The 24,869-nt window shown below is 37.8% G+C and overlaps 1 protein-coding gene across 3 annotated transcripts; it reads right to left on the bottom strand.

Moving 5' to 3' along the window:
• Window positions 1-6,862: 6,862 nt before the first annotated feature.
• On the bottom strand, window positions 6,863-24,261 carry scarb1 (scavenger receptor class B, member 1). 3 transcript variants are annotated; one of them, XM_063477798.1, is made up of 13 exons: window positions 21,942-22,281; window positions 20,644-20,804; window positions 19,100-19,241; window positions 18,799-19,002; window positions 18,557-18,652; window positions 18,320-18,435; window positions 18,063-18,229; window positions 16,422-16,540; window positions 12,875-12,948; window positions 12,660-12,711; window positions 12,360-12,506; window positions 10,480-10,549; window positions 7,601-7,702 (listed from the first exon to the last, which is right to left on the bottom strand). In XM_063477798.1, the coding sequence occupies exons 1-13, from the start codon at window positions 22,059-22,061 to the stop codon at window positions 7,698-7,700; spliced, it is 1,473 nt and encodes a 490-aa protein (XP_063333868.1). In that variant the 5' UTR covers window positions 22,062-22,281; the 3' UTR covers window positions 7,601-7,697. The 3 variants fall into 3 exon arrangements, with proteins under 3 accessions (XP_063333869.1, XP_063333867.1, XP_063333868.1); XM_063477799.1 differs by lacking the exons at window positions 10,480-10,549; window positions 21,942-22,281 and adding an exon at window positions 24,115-24,261 and having other exon boundaries at window positions 6,863-7,702; XM_063477797.1 differs by lacking the exon at window positions 10,480-10,549 and having other exon boundaries at window positions 6,863-7,702.
• Between the last annotated feature and the right edge of the window lie 608 nt (window positions 24,262-24,869).

Here is a 24,869-nt window from a genome sequence, read left to right as displayed (position 1 = left end):
ACACACAACCAGACTCTAAATGAATGTACAGATGATCTAAGTATTGACTATTACACGTGACTCGAGTGTGTGTATGTGTGTGTTTGAACGAGTGCACACCCAATAAGATTAGAGGCATCTACTTTGCTGTTTTAATGGGGACCAATAAGCAGAGCTGCCTCCTGTAGAATTGGTTTATATTGCCTTCTTCATTTCATGAGGACATAAAACACTGGGTTAATTTCTCTCTAAACCTGCTCCTACTATGTTAAAATTCTTGAAAGCAAGGCTTTCATTTTCATTGCTATACAGATTATGTCAAGTTTTATTTACCACTTACGTTTAACTGTCCATCTAATCTTCCTCTGTTAAACAAACCCTCTATGTGTCACAGTCCGGGTGAGTAGCTGGAAAATTCCACTTTTCTCCTGAGTCACCTGGTATCCGCTCCTGGGCAGGGCCACCATCCCCTCACCTGTTCTCCACAAATGGAGCTGGTTTTGAGACAATCAGGTAGGGAGACTTAAATACCATGTTGACGTCCCCTCACGGCTAGTTTTTCAACTATCCAATGTTGGTATCCGGCTCTTATGACCTATGCTTTTGTCGTTATGAAGTTTACTCACCTTCTTCTCTTGTGCTGTAGTTACCTGGAAATTCACTCGACTTATTTCTCTGGCTCTAGCCCACCTCCCGCACTCCTAGATAATTCACTGTCTCGCTTGGAAATCTCTCAGTGCTTCACCTGCCTGCCCTCCTGCCACCACCACTTATCAGAACCTTTGGAACTGAGGTCAGCCCTCTCGTACCATTCTGCTCACCCGAACTAACATCACGTCCCCTCAAAGCTCATCTCTCTCCACCTGCAAGTAAGCAGTCAGTTTAGTTATAGTCACCATCTCCTGCACTCAGTAGCCATTACCACACTAACCCCTTTCTCCTCTCTCCTCAGTGTGATCACTAGACATTACCTGCCACGCTCCAGTCCCCCACCTCTGGTTCAATTACTCCCCTCTTGGTCCACGCCTAGGTTGCCACATCCCCACACCAAGTTATCCCATGCCACGTCATGTCAGTCCTTGTTATTATTGTGTTAACGTCTAGTCAAACAAAAGTTCTTAATCAGGGCTCTAGACTAACTTTTTGACATGGGCGCACGCCTAACTTTAAAAATTTAGGCGTACCGGCACAAAAGTTAGGCGCACTCAAATTTTTCAACCGCATCGCTTAACACCGCAGTTTTACATGTGCACTTTCTTTGGGGGGAAGTCCATACAGACAATATTCATTTCTAAATTATTAACTAACAAACTTGTGCTTAAAGTGCTTTGTCAATATTGTAGAAAATGTTAAACTTAATCATCATCTTGGCCTGACGACCTGTTTGCTGCTGCCTGCTGCTGAAAGGCAGTGGGGAGAGGGGACACTTGGGCAGTGCATTTATTGCAGCATATAATGTGTTTTCTGGATACACTGTGCTTTTTCAGCATTCAAAGATTGATGGCTATGAATTTCAGACGGATCAGGCCTTAACTTAACACAAAAGTTATCAATAGTTCTATTCATCTTTTCTTATTACCCACAGCTACATCCACTTCTGTCAGGCCTAGGCTGCTCACTAGGGCTGGGTATCATCACTGATTTCTATAATCCATTCGATTCCGGTTCTCAAAGTCCTGATTCGATTCAATTTAGCCTCAGACAGTCAGAAATATTATAATTCTGATCATTTATCAGTACTGATACACATGAGACTTCATCAGAATTGTGAACATCACAGCAGATGCCTTTGTGCCAAAGTAACTGAGAATAAAACACAGAAAAACATGAAGGAGATTTTCCTGGTCTGGCGTTTTATAGCAGATAACCTTAAAAATATTCTGCAACATTCTGCAATTTTGCATAATTTTAAGAAGTTTAAATTTCTTCAGTATTGAACAGCAGAAATTAGGCTTTCTTGTCCGAGGTCATTTAAGTGAAAAAAGAAAAAGAAAAGAAAAAGACAGCGGCCGACAGCGCTGTAAACAACGGTAGACTGGTGGGTAATAAGCGAATGAATAATGCAGAAAACAGAGATTTGAGATGGGAAACTGTTCTTGAAGTACAGCGAGAGAGAGAGAGAGAGAGATGTGCATGAAGTGTGATTTTTATCGTGGTGGAAGCAAAACAGCAAAAGTTAGAGGGAATTCATGACGACATTGATCAAATGTGAAGCGTAGTTTGCTGCTTCTTTTGCTGCTGGCTCGGCAAATTTTGGTTGGAGAGAGACAAAACCTGCAGCTCAGAATCAGCGCAAAAAAGACGGAAACACAGCGCGGAACCGACGCATCAGAATCGCTAAGCTCTGACAGCGTGTCCGTGTTCGGGCCGTGGGGTGAGAAGGCCGAGAAAGACAAAGCTGATTCTGATGCGTCGGGTCCGCGCTGTGTTTACGTCTTTGTGTGGAATCCGTTAATGAATTGATATCGCTTTATTCAAGCTACTCACCTCTCTCTTCCACCTGCACTTTCAACTGGACCACGGCCAATCAGAGAGGTCCCGCCCCTGACTATCTCTGATTGGTTTAGTCCACGATAGGGGCATAATGTGTGTCTGTTGTTGACCACACGGAGAGTTGCAGAGATTTTTTTTTTTGTTACCCGAAATATTTTTTTTTAGTCGCACCACTGAAAAATTTGGTCGCACTCTAGAGCCCTGATTATTAATCTTTCTTATTAATGTGCTCTCTCCTTTCTGATTTATTTTTAGTGCTGATTGGCTGCAGAAGGCTCACCACACTGTTATAAAGCCAGAGACGGTGGAGCATAGTTGGGTTCTCCCTCACCTCCAATCCTAAACCTAACCATCAAAATAACACAGAAAACAAACACTGAGACAGAGACTGAGATATATAAAACAAGGAGCAGGAGAGTCCCATTGATCCAGGAGGGTGAAGGGGGCCGGAAAGGAGGGAAAGAAAAACAAGGGCTTTGGCCAGAGGCTCAGAACCCTTGGATTCCAGTTTAGGCTTTGGCTTGAGGTTCTTTGGAGACACTGGAGGATTCTCTGGAGGTGCTGGAGGCCACTTTGGAGGATTCTCTGGAAGAAGTAGTCTTCTGGAGAAGACTCAGGAAGATCTGGGGGAGGCTGGAGCTTTGCTGGGCTCACAGCTGACTCTAGAGGCTGGGTTAGGACTGTGGGAATACCCATCCATTTCCTCTGTCAGTTGGGGCTGTTGTTAGGGCTAACAACAGCCTCACTGAATAGATGTGGGTGCTGAGGAAGACTGGATCTTAGCTGTCCTCACTCTGGAATCAGGTAAGTTTAAGCCGGATCTTACTTGGCCCACCTTTGGAGTTGGTATGGGCTTGGGATTAAGCTGGGCCTTAACCATCCTCACTCTAGGAAAAGGCAAAAGTGAGCTGGACCTCGACCACCCTTGCCCTTGGAATAGGTACAGGAGTGGGGCTAAGCTGGGTCCTAGCCATCCTCATCTTGGAAAAAGCTATGATATTAGAATGCAAGTAGCTAGAAAGACCTTGGTCACCCCCTCCCAGGGAAATGGAATGAGAATAGGGACCCTATCTGCCCTCCCTCTGTCAGTGGCTACAGGTGCAGGCTTAGATAGGGTGCTGACCACCCTTACCCTAGGGACCAGGACAGATGCAGGGACTGCCAGGACCCTCATTGCCCTAACTTAAGGAACAGGTAGGTGTGTTTCTTTTCATGCAGTCTAGATAATGTTTCTGTTGTAGGTGTCACTGAAACCATTTCCTTCAACTTCAAGAAGTTTGGGTAATACCATACGAAATGAGAGACTGAAATGAAATACTGTTTCTCACCAGCCTCTACAGTGCAATAGTCAGTACAAATTAAAACGTTTAGAAAGAGCAGTACAAAGGCAATAATAAATCACAACAATAAACGGGGATAAATATAATAAAATCTAAATTCTAAAACAAACTCAAGTCTAAATAGTCACACTCATACAGGTAGCAGCAGTCCTTTCCTGTGGAAGAAGAGTCATATGATTCATAAAATACCTCTTTTGTAGATTGGTCAGATGCTGCCAACACCACCCTTGTTTGGGGAACATGCCAGGAAAATCCTTGGTTAACTTACCAACTTGATAATCAGCTTCATGTGACCATTTATTCAATTCAATTCAATTCAATTCAATTTTATTTATATAGCGCCAAATCACAACAAAAGTCGCCTCAAGGCGCTTTATATTGTACAGTAGATAGCACAATAATAAATACAGAGAAAAACCCAACAATCATATCATATGACCCCCTATGAGCAAGCACTTTGGCGACAGTGGGAAGGAAAAACTCCCTTTTAACAGGAAGAAACCTCCGGCAGAACCAGGCTCAGGGAGGGGCGGCCATCTGCTGCGACCGGTTGGGGTGAAAGAAGGAAAACAGGATGAAAGACATGCTGTGGAAGAGAGACAGAGATTAATAACAGATATGATTCGATGCAGAGAGGTCTATTAACACATAGTGAGTGAGAAGGTGACTGGAAAGGAAAAACTCAATGCATCATGGGAATCCCCGGCAGCCTACGTCTATTGCAGCATAACTAAGGGAGGATTCAGGGTCACCTGGTCCAGCCCTAACTATATGCTTTAGCAAAAAGGAAAGTTTTAAGCCTAACCTTGAAAGTAGAGATAGTGTCTGTCTCCTGAATCCAAACTGGAAGCTGGTTCCACAGAAGAGGGGCCTGAAAACTGAAGGCTCTCCCTCCCATTCTACTTTTAAATACTCTAGGAACAACAAGTAAGCCTGCAGAGCGAGAGCGAAGTGCTCTAATAGGGTGATATGGTACTACAAGGTCATTAAGATAAGATGGGGCCTGATTATTTAAGACCTTGTATGTGAGGAGCAGGATTTTGAATTCAATTCTGGATTTAACAGGAAGCCAATGAAGGGAAGCCAAAACAGGAGAAATATGCTCTCTCTTTCTAGTCCCTGTCAGTACTCTTGCTGCAGCATTTTGGATTAACTGAAGACTTTTCAGGGAGTTTTTAGGACATCCTGATAATAATGAGTTACAGTAGTCCAGCCTGGAAGTAATGAAGGCATGAACTAGTTTTTCAGCATCACTCTGAGACAGGATATTTCTAATTTTCGAGATGTTGCGCAAATGGAAGAAAGCAGTCTTACATATTTGTTTAATATGTGCCTTGAAGGACATGTCCTGGTCAAAAATGACTCCAAGGTTCCTCACAGCATTACTGGAGGCCAAGGTAATGCCATCCAGAGTAAGGATCTGCTTAGATACCATATTTCTAAGATTTTCAGGGCCGAGTACAATAACCTCAGTTTTATCTGAATTAAGAAGCAGGAAGTTAGCGGCCATCCAGGTCTTTATGTCTTTAAGACATTCCTGCAGTTTAACTAATTGGTGTGTGTTACCTGGCTTCATGGATAGATAGAGCTGCGTATCATCTGCATAGCAGTGAAAATTTATGCTATGTCTTCTAATGATGCTACCTAGGGGAAGCATGTATAATGTAAATAGAATTGGTCCTAGCACTGAACCCTGTGGAACTCCATAATTAACCTCAGCATGTGAAGAAGACTCTCCATTTACTTGAACAAATTGGAGTCTATTAGATAGATATGATACAAACCACTGCAGTGCAGTACCTGTAATACCTACAGCATGTTCTAATCGCTCTAATAGGATATTATGGTCGACAGTATCAAACGCTGCACTGAGGTCTAGCAGGACAAGCACAGAGATGAGTCCACTGTCAGAGGCCATAAGAAGATCATTTGTAACCTTCACTAAAGCTGTTTCTGTGCTGTGATGAGCTCTGAAACCTGACTGAAACTCTTCAAATAAGCCATTCCTCTGCAGATGATCTGTTAGCTGTTTGACAACTACTCTTTCAAGGATTTTTGATATGAAAGGAAGGTTGGAGATTGGCCTATAATTAGCTAAGACAGCTGGGTCTAGAGATTGCTTTTTAAGTAAGGGTTTAACTACAGCCACCTTGAAGGCCTGTGGTACATAGCCAATTATTAGAGATAGATTGATCATATTTAAGATTGAAGAATTAATTAATGGCAGGACTTCTTTGAGCAGTTTTGTAGGAATGGGGTCTAAAAGACACGTTGATGGTTTGGAGGAAGTAATTATTGAAGTTAACTCAGAAAGATCGATTGGAGAAAAAGAGTCTAACTTAACATCAATGGTACTAAAAGTAGCTGTAGATAATATTACATCTGTGGGATGATTATTGGTAATTTTTTCTCTAATGATAAAAATTTTATTTCTGAAGAAGTTCATGAAGTCATTACTAGTTAACGTTAAAGGGATTGTTGGCTCAGTAGAGCTCTGACTTTTTGTCAGCCTGGCTACAGTGCTGAAGAGAAACCTGGGGTTGTTCTTATTTTCTTCAATCAGTGACGAATAGTAAGATGTTCTGGCTTTGCGGAGGGCTTTCTTATAAAGCAGCAATATTCCATATTCCATATTCCAATCAACAATGTTAGGGGAAATAAATTCAGATAACAGAAAGATAACCTGGGTGTGTTGCATGAGCTTCATAGTATAGGGACCTGGTAGTCCTGACTTGTTCACCACTACAAGCCAGATTCCCAAATCTTTACTGGTTTCTTGGAGAACTGCTATCACTGACCTTTGGGCCTATTGTTTCTGTTGCTCTGTCTTTGTGTACCTGGTCTGTCACAACAGAGCGAGTCGGAGCAGACAAATTAAGAGTTTTTCAGGCAATGTTTTCTATTTGCATGCAACATGTAGCATAGATAACCTATCCAAAAAATACATGATGATGAAGAAGAAGACGAAGAAGACGAAGAAGAAATTCAAATATGAAAAACAGAAACACACCACGTAATGACAACAGGGACACATTTATACTTAACCTCCATGTTTCTTTTAATTTATTAACTTTTTTTAAGAAGGTGCTTAGCACCAAACTGCATTATCCTCATACATTTCAAGAAATACAGCTTTACAGAATACAGTGATACAGAAACAGGAGTGCATTAGCTCTGCTTGACTCACAGATGGTCAGACGTTTGACAGCTTGAGCCTCGACAAGTAGTTCCAACTTCTCTCTATTAATCCTCAGTGCATATGAAAATTAAAGCAGATAAATGCTTTCATGGCACAGGTAAGACCATTATGTTGGATGGTTCTATTTTTTTTTTTAACTCACCGAAACATTTCTTTCAAGTTACCATATAAATAATCACCACAGTAATTACTGCTGACGCATAAAATTATGAAATTATAAATTGTTCCATTTCAAATGTGATGATGATCATAACAGGCTTAATGGGTTTAGACTGGCAACTGGAAAGAATAGCCTATTTGTTTTGGAAGATTTTGAACTAAAGGGAAAAAAAAAAAAGTGGTTTTCAAATCTTCTCTTGTTCTGCCTTGAGAGACAAAACAGTTTCAACTCATGCAGCCCTAACATAAACACATACTGAACTTTAGAGTTCCATAAATCTTATTCTATATGAAAAGATTGCATTATTGCTTTACTTATTAATATGTATATAAATACACACAATTGCAAAACCACTTGTGACAGTGTTTCAGTTAAATTATACTTGGAGGATGCTGGTAAGTCCACAACAACAGCTGGATGGGCTTATTTGCGCATCATTCAGTTCATGTCATCTTGTAGCAGAGGGCCCCTCTCTTCAGCTGAACTACATTTGATTCCATCCGGTAGGTTGCTGTGGTCAGGTTGATTAGTCTGTGTTAGGAACAAAATAAAAAGGTTACTAGTTGAATAATAAAATCACCCTGTGGTCTAGTCATGGCCAACCTGAAAATGCTAGAAGTTTGAAGAAATTGTTGATAAATCAATTGGTTGGATGAAGAAAAAAAAAAAAACTCCATATAAAAGACTTCGTAATATCCAGTAGCATTTGAGCAGACACTGTATACATTCAGCCCCAATAACTGGGCAATAAATGACTGCTTAGACTTTTCTGGATAGTCCAAGGCAGCAGTAATATGAAAAGAGTAGCCACTGCAACTGCAAAGGGTTAAAACCCCGTCTGGCAAACACACTGCCATCTATCCATCCATCCAGCTCTCCTCTCCCTTGCCACCTCCTCTAGCTTGGGACAAGCACACTGAGATATTCTGAGGAAACACAAGAAATATATTCTATAATATATTCCACATCACTGATGTGGATTATTATTTTGCAAATTGGATAAGGTCAAACATCAATATAATAGTACTAGTACTGGGAATTAAAACAGTGTTAATGAAACTAAGTGTGGTCACATTTTGCATTTTCCTAATCAAAAATTCCAGGAAAAGATTCAAGTAATGTTAGGAAAAACATAATATAAATACTTGATTTTAATTCCTTTCACTTTCATTAAAGTCACTGTAACACTATAATAAAATACAAATGAAGACATAAAACACATCAAAAATGCCAATAAATACCTTTATGCTCCATAACATTGTGCCATGTACCTGAACAAACACTGGTAGGAACTCCAAAGCCCTGCACACACTAGATTCACTAATTACAGATTACTTTGAATCTGCCACCCGGTCGCTTGCAGAGTTTCCAGGGTCAAGCTGCCTATCTGAACCTTTAATGAATTTACAAGCAGGTCGTATGTCAATCAGTAGTATCCTTTGCTCTTATTGGTAGTTTCTCCAGCATAAATTTCACCTGTAGTCGCTTTAAGTCATTGAACATCATTCACTTTCTACGATCTCTGTTTACCACAAGTTGCTTCCAATATGTTTGCTGCTTAAGAAAAATCTGTGCCCCGAGTTTGGGACAGACAGCTACAGCCACCCCTGTGGCTGTAGCTGTCTGTAGGAGGTAGAGCAGGTCAGCTGCTGATTGGAAGGTTGGTTCGACCCCTGGCTCCCCCAGTTTGCATGCCAAATATCTTTGGGCAAGATACTAACCCCGACTTGCTCTCCAATGCATCCATCGGAGTATACATGCGTATGAATGACAGTTAGAAAGCACTGAAAGTATAGATAACAGTGCTTGTGTGAATGGGTGTGTATGGGTGATTGCGGCGTGTTGTATAGAGCACTTTTCTACTCTCCTGGAGTATTTAAAGTGCTATATAAGGCTACGTCCACACTAATGCATTTTCGTTTGAAAACGCATCATTTTCTCTCCGTTTTGGCCTCCCGTCCACACTGAGACGGCGTTTTGCTCAAGGCAAAAAAAACGCAGCGTTTTGCTCAAGGCAAAAAAAACGCAGCGTTTTGCTCAAGGCAAAAAAAACGCAGCGTTTTGCTCAAGGCAAAAAAAACGCAGCGTTTTGCTCAAGGCAAAAAAAACGCAGCGTTTTGCTCAAGGCAAAAAAACGGCAGCGTTTTGCTCAAGGCAAAAAAACGGCAGCGTTTTGCTCAAGGCAAAAAAACGGCAGCGTTTTGCTCAAGGCAAAAAAAACGCAGCGTTTTGCTCAAGGCAAAAAAACGCAGCGTTTTGCTCAAGGCAACAAAACGCAGCGTTTTGCTCAAGGAAAAACGCAGCGTTTTGGAAACGCTCTTGAAAACGCATACATTTCAAAACGGAGCTGTCCCGTCACAGTTTGGACGCTCAAAAATGCAGACTTTCTAAAATGATGACGCATTTTAGTCATGTGATGCAGTCATGTGACCAATTAAACAAAGATAGCGGAGGGCATTATACAGCAGTTGTTTTGATAATATCAGTTTGTACATGCTCCAGATAGCGTTTTTTCAAATCCTTTAATTCTCACTCGCTTTTGCGCATGCGCAGGACTGGAACGTAAGCGTTTTCAGCCGTTTCAATGTGGACGCACAACTCTGTGAAAACGACTGAAACGCTAGTGTGGACGCGGAGCATTTTCAGACGAAAATGCCGTTTTCAAATCTATCCGGGCTAGTGTGGACGTAGCCTAAGAATATGTCCATTTACCATCCCCAGCTTCCTGATGACCTTAACACCTTCTACTGCAAATTTTAAAGACAACCATTCACACCTCCCATCTGCTCATACCTACACAAAAAGACTACCTGCAGCCCTCACAACCCTCACACCTCTCTCCTCTGACCCGTTACTTACTAAAGATCTGTGAGGAGGATGTGTGTTCCCTCTTCCAAAAAAAGAGTTTTAAAGAGTTTAATGACATGCCAATTTTTGGTCCTCATGAACATGCTTAAAAGAAGTACAAAGACACACACAGGTTTCTTTACTTTAGTAAGAGACAAAATGGTTACATTGATAGCAAACCTGGTTTAAAAACAAACAATCATTCCTTAAACTAGACCCAGGAAGTATTTTACTGATCACAATGCTGTAAAAGCCCAAAAAGGTGGTTGTTCATCCATATTGTCATGGTTGAACTGGAAGACTAAATACTATCAGTCAAAAACAATAGTTTGAGTTAACTTTTCAGTCTAGGCAGAAAATGTGCTTTTATTGCCAAGGTGTTCTAGGTTTTAAAAAACTTTGAACATAAATGAACAATACATTTATAGGGTACATGTGTTCACCTGCATGTGTGCACCCACCTGAAGTACTGATACTTTTCTTCTTTGTTTCAAGGCCATGTGAGCCTTTTACCGGCTCTTTCTGGGCTGCCTAAAAGATGACCAAATTGCCTTAAAAATCAGCCAATCCGAAAATTGAAATAGAGAAGGTTGCTAATGGGATTTTGATAGTCATTTGGGTTTTTCATATTAGACTGCTAGAGATTGTGTAGAGAGATACTGTAAGGATTCATGCAGGGAGTATTTTGAGGTGATAATTGATTTCACCATGCAATTAATCAAAGGGACATGCAGTTGATTAATTTAGTCTTTTTAAAATGATCAGATACTTGTGAAAATGGACACTGTCAGCTTGTTTACATGGAAGATTATCATTCTAATTTTATGTTGCATTGAATTATAAATAATAATAATAGTAATAATTTAATGAAAACTATCAAATCAAATCAAATAAAGTGCAAAAAAAAAATGTTCAGGATCCAAGTAAAAAAAGTAGGTTGTAAAATCAAAACCATAGTATTTGTATCAGAGAACCTCAAACCAATAATGTTTCAAGAAATTTGGATTGTTAACACCATTATATTCAGTGTGTACTTTCATGCTAATAACAAAAACCCAAAAGCAGGAAATCTCTCCAATTTCAGGATATAAACCACACATCTTTTCCCCTCCATTCTAACCAGTCTTTAAAAACTCCACTCCAAAAATGAATTCAGTCACTACAGTTTAAATCAAATAATCATTTGATCTGGCAAAATGATTTAGGTTTGAATGAGTGAAAGGTTTTACACACCCCAACATTCTCGATAAATGTGGAGCTCACTGAAACATTTAAGTTAGACCGCTGCAAAATAAATAAACAAATTAATTAATTAACAACAACAAAAAAAAATTAAGTTTGATATTAACAGCTGCCACTACTCACTTAATAACTTTACTGAAATCTGAACTTCTCAGCAAGTACACTTTGGCTCAAACAAAAGAAAAAAAAAAAAAAAAAAAAGGCAAACCACATTTTGGTGTTACATTTTGGGGCCAGTGTTGCTACTACCTTCTTGACTCTCATAAGCCTAGTGACATACCTTAACAAAATGGGAAAACAATTATCTAAACTGTTAAATGTAAAATAAGAAATAAATACATACAATATATGAAGAAATTGGGGGGGCTTGCCATTAATGATAATTTATACTGACAGTTGAATAGTAAGATAACACTGCCATGTCTACATTTACTTGGCAAGCAAAAAATAAAAATTAGCTTAGTATAAATGGCTACAGCTTTATATCTGGCAATACAATACCTACCTTTTCATGTGCGATCAAATCCAAAAACTACTTGTTTTTTGCTTTTGTTTTTTTAATAACAAAAACAAAAGACAATATAACATGGTGACTCAACACAAGACTTTTTTACTTATGCTTACTGACAAGCACTACTGTTTACTGTGCCACACCTAATTAAGCCATAGCTGATATTTTGCATGGCATTAGTTTGAAGATCAACAGACAGTAATAGTAATAATGTGATGGAGGTTACCACAGTAACATGAACCAATGTCGAGTCAGTCGGGGCGCGCGGGGGAGGCGGGGTTAGATATCAAGTTAATGATTCTGTCACATGAATGCCAGGAAAGGAGCAGAAGTGAGTGCAACTGATCGAGATAATATTAATTAATAAAGTAATTACTACCAATTTACTTTTTTCTCTGTTTATTTACTTATTGACTAATTTACAAATTTTAATCCTGAAACTCAATGAGAGCATCTTCAGGGCATGCTTTCCTACTCCTTTTCTTTCACCGGTGTAGGGAAGAAAAAAAAACCAAAACATAAAAACAAAATGCAACGTGCAGTTAAACAAGATAACATGCTGGACTGAATCCTGTGTGGCAGCTTTACCTTCACTCTGTGATACACCACAGCAGCGACGATGATGGTTGCCAGACCAAGCCCTATGAGGATGTACTGTAGGTATTCCAAAACAGTAGGTAGAACAACCAAGTTTGTACGGAACGTATTGACGATTGGGCCATCAATATATCCATTCTGAAGAGGATAAATAAAACATTTACAACATTTTAATCCACACAGAGAACCATTCTGTAGAATTTTAATCTGTTTGTGCAAAAAAAAAAAAAAAAAAAAATGCAGAAGAATAGATGTAAAGACACTACATCATCTATATCATTAATAACTCACCTCCTCAAACCAGATCATAGGCATCACCACATCAGAAATCTTTCCAGTTTCACTAGAAGGACAAAGACATTCAACTTCACACTCCAAGGTTACATAGCAAATGGTAAGAAAGGCAGGAAATATCTAAGACCCTTTCATATTTAATGATCACAACATATAAAACAATACATGACAATGTCTCTGGCGTGATAGTGGTTAAGGGAATAGTTTTTTACGTAATTCCTGAGACTTTTTTCATGTAGAGGTTGAGCTGCAGGCGGATGGACACATTCAGAGGGACACCCGTTTGCTGCAAATAGACAACAAAAATATACAGATCTCACACTGGGAATAAAAAAGGAGGGAATTATACCTCAAACACCATAAATGTGCTGGAACATTTAAATCTCCAGGTAGCAATTAAAGATATGGTCACATATAATTTTAACAATAAACTCAAGGAGGAAATGTTCTGTTTGACTGGTTCATCTGAGGGAGGATGCACATAACTGCTGTTCACTTTTAGCTTCATATTATTTATTTTTAATCTCTACAAAATGGCCTCAAGTAATTTTAACTTTAAAAGCTTTGCCAAACTCAATGTGGGTGAGCCTACAAGCCATTTCCAGTACAGGACATTTTGCATAGTAACCTGAAGCTGAAAGCAACCATTTACTTTTTGAACCCACAGGAAATTACATGTAGCCTAGGTACAGACTTGCTTTACCCTCTACATGAAAAGAAGTGCTTGAAAGGAGAAAACATGGTCTGCTACACTTTAAAAAAAATCCATAGATCTATACACACTGAAAAAAGTCTCCTCACTAAAAGAAGTGTAATACAATTATCTCAACAGCACAGCTGACAGATTGCAGTGATTTGTAGTGAATCAGCTTTGAAAAGCTAAATAAATAAATAAATAAATAAATAAATAAATAAATAAATAAGGTCCAGATTTTCTATTACATTTTGTGAGTTAACTAAACTGTCAAAATATTTTAATCTACTGCTGTACACGATTCTCTCATCTTTTATTGACATTTTTTCCAAGAGATTTTAGCTCAATGTGTCCATAAAACAAACTACAAAGTTCACTTCCAGACATGTGGCTCTGATAAAAAGTTAATATGGGCTGAAGGCAAGAGAAAGACGACAGCTGAGGATAGACAATAGGAATGCAGCTGTTGGCAGAGCCAAAACAGAACAGAAGATCTAAAAGAAAAATGCGCATAACATACATGTATGACAGAAATGAGTGCCATACATTTTATTGTAATACTAAAGTTATATTTTTTAAGTCATGTGTCTCATGTAACATTACTTTTGTAAAAATACCACACACGAGTTCCCTATCATTTCCTTGATATTTTATGTCAGCACAAACTAAATGTACTAAATGTACCAAAAAGATTCAAATTTCTGGCACTGAGAGAAAGAGAAGAAAACTAAGAGATAAAACCAGTCTCCTCAGTGCCATGTTCAAGAGTCAGGATACTTGGCTCTATCGTACGATAGAGCCATAAAAATCCCAAGCCATCTGATGTTTCTTAATTATTAACTTAAGTGTCAATGTTGCCCTGCTGAAATCCATTTAACATCTTGTGAGCTTTTATCCGGACAGTAAAAACTCTTTCACTATCAATACTGACTTTTTATTGGCATCATAGAACGTTTTTAACAACCCTTTAACTGACAAACAACAGCAGTTATACAGGAATAGCCCAATTTCCAATTACCTTATCTTAATGACGTTATAGAAAAAAGATTGTATTAGGAATTCAAGAACAAACTGTACCAGTGGTAGTGTTTTAGCAAACTCAACATTTAACATTAGCAATAAAGGTTAAAGGCAATGCAATTTTTAAAAGTTGATTATAATAACTTAATGCGTAAATGACTTCAAATGTAAAAATGTGTACATCTTTTCATAATGACTAAAATAAATATCTGATTTGCAAAAATCTCTCATCAGCAATAAAAAAGAAAAATACTTTTTTAGAGTGAAAACATGCTTACATGTTAGTTTTATTAAATGCTCATTTGTTTTTATTGTAAACAATTAAAAGCCATTTTCTAACAATACTATAAAAACAATATTTTCTAATAAGGAAGAGTTCAATTATGTCTTTGATTAAAATGTAATCAGCATCAGCAAATGGTGACAAATGCAAATTATCTAATGAATCCATCAAATTGAGCAAAACCTCGCAAATCAGAGAATCACTCAGCAGCATAAAGTGAAAATGATGATATTCAAGCTCTTGCAGACTTCTTTGCCTGTCAATGTACTGTTAATTGCTTTTTCATTAATATATTTAAATAAATTACTTTTTGTATGTTTATCAAATCACTATCTTTGCTCTTAAATAACATGGGGCCTTAAGTAAAGAGTGACTCTTCACAGGTGCAGTATTGCCTTTCCCGATCTACTTTACCAGTAAACCGCAGTCTTAGCTCAGAAGATGGCCTATAAATGTATTTGTTCTTATATAAATTCATCTTTAGATGAAGAAAGTACCATTTCTTGTTTTCAAAATTTACACTCTTAGTCACAACAACAAACTAAACACTATACTTAATGGAACCCCATGCCGACTGATGTCCCTTTATTATTAACTTGATATCAACGTGGGCTTGATGGAATTGACTGAACAATGTTGTAAGGTTTAATCTATGAAGCAAAAATCATTTCTGTATCAACTGTGATTTTTATTATTTTATTGAAGCAATAGATAACATGGAGAAATAATCAAATTTCCAATTACCTTATCACAACCACAGCTATCACTAAAAACACTGCAGGTGATTTTTTACACAGGCAGAGTTGCATAAGGAATGACACATGGGAATATCTTTTTAGTCTTATCAGTCATTGGCTTTTTCTGTACTATAGCACACAGGTTACTGCGTGATTGTACAGTAATAAAACTACATATCAATTTTCCTATTGCTTTACCATCCAGAAAAATAAACATTAACTTTAAACCTCATCCCCTTAGCTTACTTCTTTATCACTGCTATTTTGCATTAGTGATGACTGAATGATTGCATTGTGATAACACTTCTTTTGTACTCAAAGGAAACTAACTTTAAGCGTTTGAGGAAGACTGAGAAAGTGACTAAGACTTGGTCTTGTATTGTAGAAAAGATCTAACAGTTGGATGTAAGTGATAATGATACGATACAACCTTTAACCAAATTCTTCCACAAATTTGCTATCAGGATGGCCTCTTATAGGTTAAATGTCAAAATGCACCCTACATGTTTCTCTCTGTGCCATAAAACTTGACAATGACAAATAAAAAGAAGGTCTATGATATGCAAGAGTCCAGCCACACTCATGATCACAGCAGGTTTCAAGGACAACAGGGCTGACTTCTAATGTCCTTACAAAAATATTGCAGACTAATGACATTCATTTTAAATATAAGCCAATTTACAAAATGTTACACACTTTTCATTGATCACAAATGCACTTTCACTTGCGAGTCTTGCAAGTGGGTCTGTTCCAAAATAAAATCAAATTTAAAAAAAAAAAGAGTTGCAGTTTAAGTTGGAGTCTTCACAGTAACATGAAAGCATAAATTAAGTATATGCGATTTCTAATAAGCAATGGGAAGAGATGTGTTCAAAAAAACAAAACAAAACAAAGAAACAAACAAAAAAAGCCCACAAATAACTACTGCATCCAGTTTCAGTAGAAAATATTGCTAACCTATGAGCTTTGAATCAAAATTATGATGACCAACTGTACACACTGTGCTGTGTGTGCTGTGTACTCACTGGGTGAATGTCTATGAAGAGGCCGTGCTTCTCCTCACTGGGATTAAGACCCTGCACGTAGTCCAGCAGCACAGGATCAGCATTAAAGAAGTGAGGATGAGAGATGAAAACTGGAGAGTCTAAAATGTTCAAAGAATGGCAACATTAATCAACTGGACCACTGAAAAATCTATCAAGTACACTCACAACTCATGGCTTATTGGCAATCCCTGCCATATCTCTAAGATCGCATTGGTTTAGTTAAGGATGTTTTCATACCTGTGGTGTTGTTTAGCCTGTTTAAATCAAATTGATTTGTTTTCCCACCTGGTGTGGTTTGCTTGTGAAGATGTGAACACAGCAATCGCAATGCAAAAAAAAAAAAAAAAAAAAATTGCTTTTGGGTTCTTCTTTGTATTATTGTGGGGTCTTTACCTTACAATATGAAGCTTCTTGAGGCAAGAAGCTTCATATTGAACAAATAGATGTGAAAATACCCTAAATCCATTTAAAATGTATATTTCAGCAGCGTTAGCCAAAGGGATAATAATTTTTGGAAACTTATGAGGTTTTTAGGCATTTTAATGCAATGCCTAAGCTTGCATGAAAATGCTTGAAATTGCTCCAATTGCTGAGAACCACCGGCAAAAGCCAGCTCACATGGTTCTAACACTGTTTTGAAGCTCAACAGAACAATTAGCTTTAGCCCCTTTTCCATTAGTACCTGCTCTTATAGACTGTTTTCCACGCCAATCGAGTACCACCGAATGTGCGTGGCCATCATAATAGCAACGCAGCTGAGTGTCCCGTGATATAATGAGTATGTGACATAAAGGCTACAACAAAGGTGGATGTCAAGGCAACTATATACCTGCTGCTAGATCAGATTCAGGGACCACAGCGTAGTTTTTGGTAGCCATTTCCCTTGTTGCCTCGGGTTTCAAAACTGGCAGTTTTTATTTTCGTGGACAAAAATAAAATTTCGCATTCTGTGTACACATGAGACAACTTTTTAAAATTCTATCTTTAAGAATTTTATTACCAAGAGCCTGTGAAAAAAATAAAGAAATAACATAATTGTTCCAGAAATTTCTTTAGATGAATCTACGAAAAATTCCAAAAGGTCTAGCATTTTGTCAGTGCATAGTTTTGTGCCATCAAGGTGATTCACAAAGTGGTATTAACTGAAAAGTTAATAAGCCTTGGCATACTAACTTGTGTGTAGTGATTTCTTATAAAGATGTTAGGAAACTGGACAGGCAGAGGACAAAATAAGAAAAAAAAATATCAGGGTTTAAAAACAAAACAAAATAAAAAAAAAGAACAAAAAAAGACTCGACAGCAGACAATCATTATCTGAAAGTCATGCCCTCATGAAATAGGGGGAAAAAAATCCAGCAAAGACCTTACATGGGACCTGAGAAATACATCTGGACCATGAGCTGACTGAAAATCAGTGGCAACAGGTTTCATGGAGTGATGAATCTAAATTTGGGATTTCAACACCCCAGACTTCCAACACTATCGTACTTATTTTATAAGTTTCATTTTTCAAAATATAAAGAAATGGGTAGTGGTAGGTCTTAAAATGTTCTAATAACCTCTGGGAATGCTGTGATGGACTGAATATTTATTTCTCCTACACTGATCATCATTACTCACTGTGGCGGCATGTGCTAACATTGAGGAGTCCAGACTGTCTACAGGGGCAGAAGCCTTCATTGGGAGCATAATCCGTCCCATTGGCAAAAAGGGTCTTGGGTGCAACATATCGATATAGAGGGATCCCGTACATCTCTCCAGGACGCTGATAAACCAGCTCCATAGACCTGGAAAAACAATGGGTAAATATATGAAGGAATAATGGGAGAGGCAGAATTGAGAAAAAAAAAAAAGTACAATTCTGCAAAGCATTTTACCTGCACGCGTCAGGGCTGTAGAAAGGCAAAGTGCTCTCTTTCGTCATGAAAGGAGGCCACATCTGCCCAGCTGTTCCATTGATCATGTTAGACTGAGCAGTCCTCCAGTATGGCAGCTGTCACCAAAGAGAAAGAGGCCAGTTACAGTGTGAAAAATAAAATGGTGTGAGGGGAAGAAAAACAAAAAAAAACAAAACAACAACAACAGCAACAAAACACAATCTGCTGGCATCATACCTCCGTCAGACCATTCCAAGAGTCGACTCTGTGGACTTTTCTAATGTCATCTTGTCCAGTAAAGACAGTGAACAGGCCAGTGTTGGAGTTGTTGAACTAAAGAAAGCATAAAAGGCAGACACCTTTCTTTACCTGCTCAAAGAAATTTCATGTAAAAGACAAATCTGTTCCTTAAACTGAACCTATTATGCTCATAGTAATCAGATAGATAGAGAGCATAACAAAGCATTTCTAATACTTACTTCTGAAAAGAGGCCAAATTTTCCTGATGTGGGAATCATTCCTGGCAGGTATTGATTTAGAAAATCCACTAGTCCACTGTCATAACCCCACATAAGCTCCCCTACAGGCTTGGTCAGGAAGGCACCTTCTTTAAAAGTTTTAAAGGTTGCACTCATCATGAGGCGCAGTATGTAGGGCAAGTTTTCCATCATCACTGATGCACCCTAAAATTACAGAAGCCACAGGCGGTGAAAAAGCACCAAACTGAGGAAATTATTGAACCAAACAATAAGAAGTGAGGAGGTGGCAACAATGTCTTACCAACACCAACATGTTTGGAATTGTGACAACATCAGACTCGTTCCCAGCAGACATGGAGGGCTCGAAGTGGTACTGTCTGTATTCCCTGTAGGACACTGTACCGTTGGGATGGAATGTAATGTTTTCCTTCTGACACAGCTTTCTGGAAGAAAAGTAATATGTCCACTCAAAACCTGTGCTTCAAGTCCACCTCTGTACACAAATCTTAAGGGTTTAATGGATTCAGTTATCCTTACAAGAAAGTCAAAAATTGACAGACCTTAAAACATCAGACACAGAAAAGACAACAAACCATAAAAAATAAAAAGCTCTTCTGGTGTCTCAGGTTGTTGCAGCCAAATCATTTTAATTTATTTCTGGAATGTCCTGATAGTTGTTTTCAATAGAAGAGTCTGAAGTGGTCTACCATTTGCAACCTCTCTCCTTTAAATAAGAATCACATCCTTCCAGAATGCTTTCCCCCCCCATTCAAATCACAAAAGGTGCACAAAAGGTGAACACATGCTCTTGTGGACATGACCAAAAATGTTGGACTGAAACATGCTCACTGTCATATTACAATATGTAAAAAAAGTTCAGCCATATATTTTAAAAAATTAATGATTCTTAAACACCTTTTGGATGGATACAAATTGTAGCTCATGCTTATAACACTTGTTTAAAATTTTTTACACTTCTACTTCTAAAATTAGTTTTCACTTCTACGTTCTATGTTCTAGGTTTTGAAGAAAAAAATTAAGTTTTGGTTAAATTGGGTAAGGCTTAAGTTTAATGTTATCTGTTTTACTGATGAATGGCATTCAACGAGATCTGTAGGTGGCAATCGTTGCAATTAACATCTAACCACCGATTCCTCAACCAGTTTCTTAAAGGGCAAACGGGAGCAAAAATTGATTATTTAAGATGAAGTTGTAAAAGAGATCCTGCTGCAATCTAAAATTGTAGCAAAGGATGTAAACTCCTAGAACAGTAATAAGTTTGTAGAAAGCAGTTAAGCAGTCATTATTAATGACATTAATAATACATTTCTTTTGCTGGTGTCTTTCAAAACACTCAAGGTCTACTTAATGCACAAAATTAACAATATCATAAATTAGCAAAATAGCTAGAAAGATTTAAAATCCAGAAATAATGCACAAAACATAAACAGCTGGAGCTGGAGCACTGATTTTAACTGAATCTAGTTTCATAATAACCTGTACAACATACACCTCCGACCCAGTGTCATCTAGCCACCGTACACTATGCTATCATGGTCACTTAGCTCCAGTTTACCAATGAAGTTCCTTCCAGCAAAATGGACCTTTAATTCTTTTACATTTTTTAAAAACAGGAGTTTTCTGGGACATACAGAGTATTATACCATTAATAAAATTTCTAATTTATTAATAAAATTATTAATTTTATGAATCTAACTTTATTACAAAAAATAAGCACATTTGGAGTTTCACTGTAGCAAACTTTATTGAAGTTTAAGTATCCAACAAAAGTTTTTAACTGATAGTTAAGGTTGAGCACAAGTCTTCAGGAGTTAAATTGTGTACCTGTAAACATAAGGTCCTCTCTGTTCCACCATCGGCTTTTCTCCTTTCAGTATCTCAGCAGGATTGAGGACATTGAAGAAGTAGACTGACATAAAGAATGGCACAGGGATGTCTTTCCACATGGTGTATGTGAGATCATTCTTTGGATCAATTACTGTGTGCTGATGTGAAAGAGAGGAAAAAAACAAAAGCAAAACAATGAGCATTTTCTTTATTAAGGTTTTTATACATTTCCACAAACTAATAGAGGGAAAAAAAAAATCTAAATTCAAGGGGACACCTTCAAATTGCTTTTTTCTTATTTTATTTTATTTACCTAAAAGGTCCCAAATCCAGAGATTGTGGTTCATCATCTTAAGTTACACAACATTACATTTCATTATAATTTTAATCTATTATTTACATTTAGGTTTTTGTTATAGTCACAAATGTTCCTACAAATATGATATGATATGAATCTATTCCTTTTAGGAATACTTCTTTGTGGTGCTCCTTATGTAATTACTAAATTTAGCACGTTGAGTGATTAGTTAGAAAGTGAAAACACTATGTAACTGTATGTTTTCTGGACTTTTATATATGAAAAATGAAAATAAAATAATTAAATACATCCAGTCTTTGATAGTGCAGTACAGTTCAAACACCTGGTACGTAGAAATGCTATATTTCTCACCATGTTTATATGTTTTGTAGCCTCATATTTAGCTCAAACAGGGTAGGATGACAGCGGTCTGCATGTGCCCTAACTGCAAAGGTCAACTGCAAAAGGGAACCAACTGCAACTTACAGAGTTAGCTGCTAACGGGTAAAAGCAGCACTGTGAACTGACAACAGAAGCAAAGCAAACTAAGGAAGTAGGCAATACTTTTGCACGTATTTTTCCCTGTTCTGCACATTATTTAAATAATAATATTACTTGTATCGTTTTACCGGGATATATTGAGTGAAAAGAAAGTTGAAGAACCTCAGCCTGTTGTGATTTTTAATATGGAAATAAATGACATTACCAATAATAGTTTAGTTAGTTAATCAAATCATTTTACTAACATTGGGCATGCTTGACTCTTTAAAAGCCTCAGAAAGTTTTTCCGGAGCTATTAGCATTGTTACTTAATCTGACTGCATACATTTAGTGATTAGCTTATCTGCACGCGCCTGTTATCATTTACTGGTTAACTCTGGAGGCTCTTTGAAGTACTTAAGTCCTCGGGTACGATTAAAGGTGAATCTTGCTTGACTCAGCACATTAAAGCACAGGTTTAAAACATGCTAACTATCCGTGTCAGGACGTTTCTTACCTTTACTATTTGATCGTCGATGACTAATGGCACCACAAAACACATAATTGTGCCGAAAAGCACCATCAGCACACCTGCCACTACGAATCCAATAGCGACTTTAGGTCGTTTAATTGCCATATTGACAGGCTGTCAGTGAGTCTTCGTAGCTTTGTTTTGTCCGTGTCCTCACTTTTTGTCGGTAAAGATAAACGGAGTCAGCTTAATGACTCCACCAGAGTCTCGACATGAAACAAAACTTATAATTAAACGTATATTCCTCTGAGATCTCTGTGGGTCGCTCATCTCTCTGATCGATATTGTTGTGACCTGCTTTTTATTGTCGCCGTATTTGCACTGTTTGACACGCCTACCGAGGATTCTGGGAAATGGAGTTCCCTCTCTCTATATCGGGTTGGGAAAGAACGCCTTAATTTTTTCCAGATATGGCTTGCGATTCTTTACGTGTATTTTTATTTCCGGGTTTCCACAGAAATGAAAGCCATAAGTAAAAGCTTAAGTAACTGCCCGATCTTTCAAGATGTCTCCCAAGTGGCAAGAGCTTTTGGTATGCTGTAAGCATAGTGTATGCTTACCTTTAGTATTAAAGGAGGAAAATAGGAAATGGCTCAGAAATGAGCTCATGTAACAGGCTGCCACACAAGAGGGGCGCCGGAAGTAACCATATTATTGTACCATTCAAGTACAAGTTCAAAGACAGTCTGTGGTTACATACTTTTATTCTGATTTATGTGATATTATTCAAGGAAAAATATTTTGCCACCTTTCATCTATAATTCTACTTTAATTTTAAAAGTTTAACATTCAGATCGAGTATTGCATTTGAGGATTTTTTTTTTTTTTTATTAACTGAACTCAGGACCTTCCTGCTGTGAGGCAACAGGGTGCTATGGCTTATGACGGTCTGATCCTGAATATTAAGCAGCGTCGGGCCTGGACAGCACATGGATGGGATACCGCACGGGAATACCAGATGCTGTTTTTATGTGTTAGGCTGGCAACCTGTGCAGAGTGTACCCTGCTTCTCGCCCTATGAAAGCTGGGACAGGCTCGAGCCACCCTGCGACCCTGACCTGAGTTGGATAAGCGGAAGAGAATGGATGAATGGATGGTCTATAAAAGCTCACATGAAGTTCAATCTCCTGCCAAAAAGATTTCTGCCTCATTTAGATAAAGCAGTGGGTCCAGATATAAGAACGCGTTTGAAGCAGTTTTTAAGAACACTTAAGAGCCTCCTTTTTTAGATTTCAGACGTTTTACTGGAAATATCAATTAATATCATCATATCATATCTAGATAAGTTAAGATAAGATAAGATAAGACTTTATTGATCCCACGGCGGGGAAATTTGTGCGCTACCTCAGCTCAGGTACAAATAGCAGGAGAAAAATACAAATAAAATACAAACAAATACAAAATAAGCAGGATAATACACTATATACAACGGTAGCATACACAGTATGTGATTATGGATAGAGGGTTGTGGAAATATGCAAGACATAAATTTAACTCTTCTACTGCTACTATTACTATGTAAGTAATAGATACCTATAAGTATCTATAAGTATCTATAAGTATAGACATGTACACACACACACACACGTACACACTAAATATAAATATGTATACATATACATACACATATACCAGCACATATGTGTATCTAAAATAGATAACTGTAGTCTGGACATGTGAACATTCAGCTAACAGATCAGAAGTCAGTGCCATAATGTCTGCAACCTTCATGCTTGGAAAAATTGATTCATCATTGGTGAAACATTGGTATTTTATTTTTTTGTTAAATAAAATTTTAATAGGAGTAAACAGACTACATATGCAAATACCTGACACAATAAATATGTAGTCAAAGACAAGTGCTCTTTGTAGATAATAGATAAGCTATTTAAACACTCCATATACAATAAAATGGTTGCTATACCTGCAAATGTCAACCTGAATGAGTCTAACTAAATCTTTTGTGAAGAAGTCTATTTATTGTAAAAAAAAAAAAAAAAAAAAAAAAAAAAAGCTTTGCCTTTATGCAAAATAAAGAAAAACACAAATTTATATTCGCTTAAGCAAAAGAAAAAAGACAAAGAAATTAAAATGGAACAGGAAATAAACAGAACACCCTGATAAAACTCTGAAGTATTCATATAACGATAATACTTACCTTCACAACTTGGTTGCTTATTACTGTTGGTCCCACAATTACAGAAATTGCCCCAAAAATCAAAGTCAGACTGCCTGCCACTATAAATCCAACAGCTATTTTGGATTTATTGATGGCCATGGTTGCTTCTTAGCAATGATCAGTGGTGTCTGATAATAAAAGAAGACACTGTTTTGCTCCTCTTGCCTCTGAGTCTGCAAGCCAACAGGCTGAATGAGTGTGTGGTGTTTTAAAGCCGAGCCACTGGTAGTGATGTATTCAAAGGAAATAGCAGTTGAGTGAACAGCTTGAGTTTATTCGCCGCAGACCCCACCCCTCCTTGTATATGCACATCTTCACTACTTTCAGACCACTAGAAAAAATATATGGAAAAAATGCAAAAAATACAGTGCATCCCAACAGTATTGACAGCCCTTCACATTCCACATTTTTCAATGTTGCAGCCTTGTTCCAAAATAGTCTAAATCCATTTCACCTCAAAATTCTACAAAAAATACCCTACCCTAGTGACAAATGAAAAAAGTTGAAGCTTGTAATTCTTGCAAATTTATTAAAAAGAAAAGAAAATATAACATGTTAAATGGACTGGTTCCCATATACCACTTTACTATGATATCTGAGCACCCCTAACATGTACATAAGTATTCACAGCCTAGGCTCAATGCTAGCACCTTCGGCAGCAATTACAGCAACAAGTATTTTTTGAGTATGATGCTACAAATTTGGCACACCTATTTTGGGGCAGTTTCTCACAT

This window comes from Pelmatolapia mariae, linkage group LG7 (assembly GCF_036321145.2).
Source record: "Pelmatolapia mariae isolate MD_Pm_ZW linkage group LG7, Pm_UMD_F_2, whole genome shotgun sequence".
NCBI lineage: Eukaryota > Metazoa > Chordata > Actinopteri > Cichliformes > Cichlidae > Pelmatolapia > Pelmatolapia mariae.
This window is presented reverse-complemented; position numbering and strand designations above follow the sequence as displayed.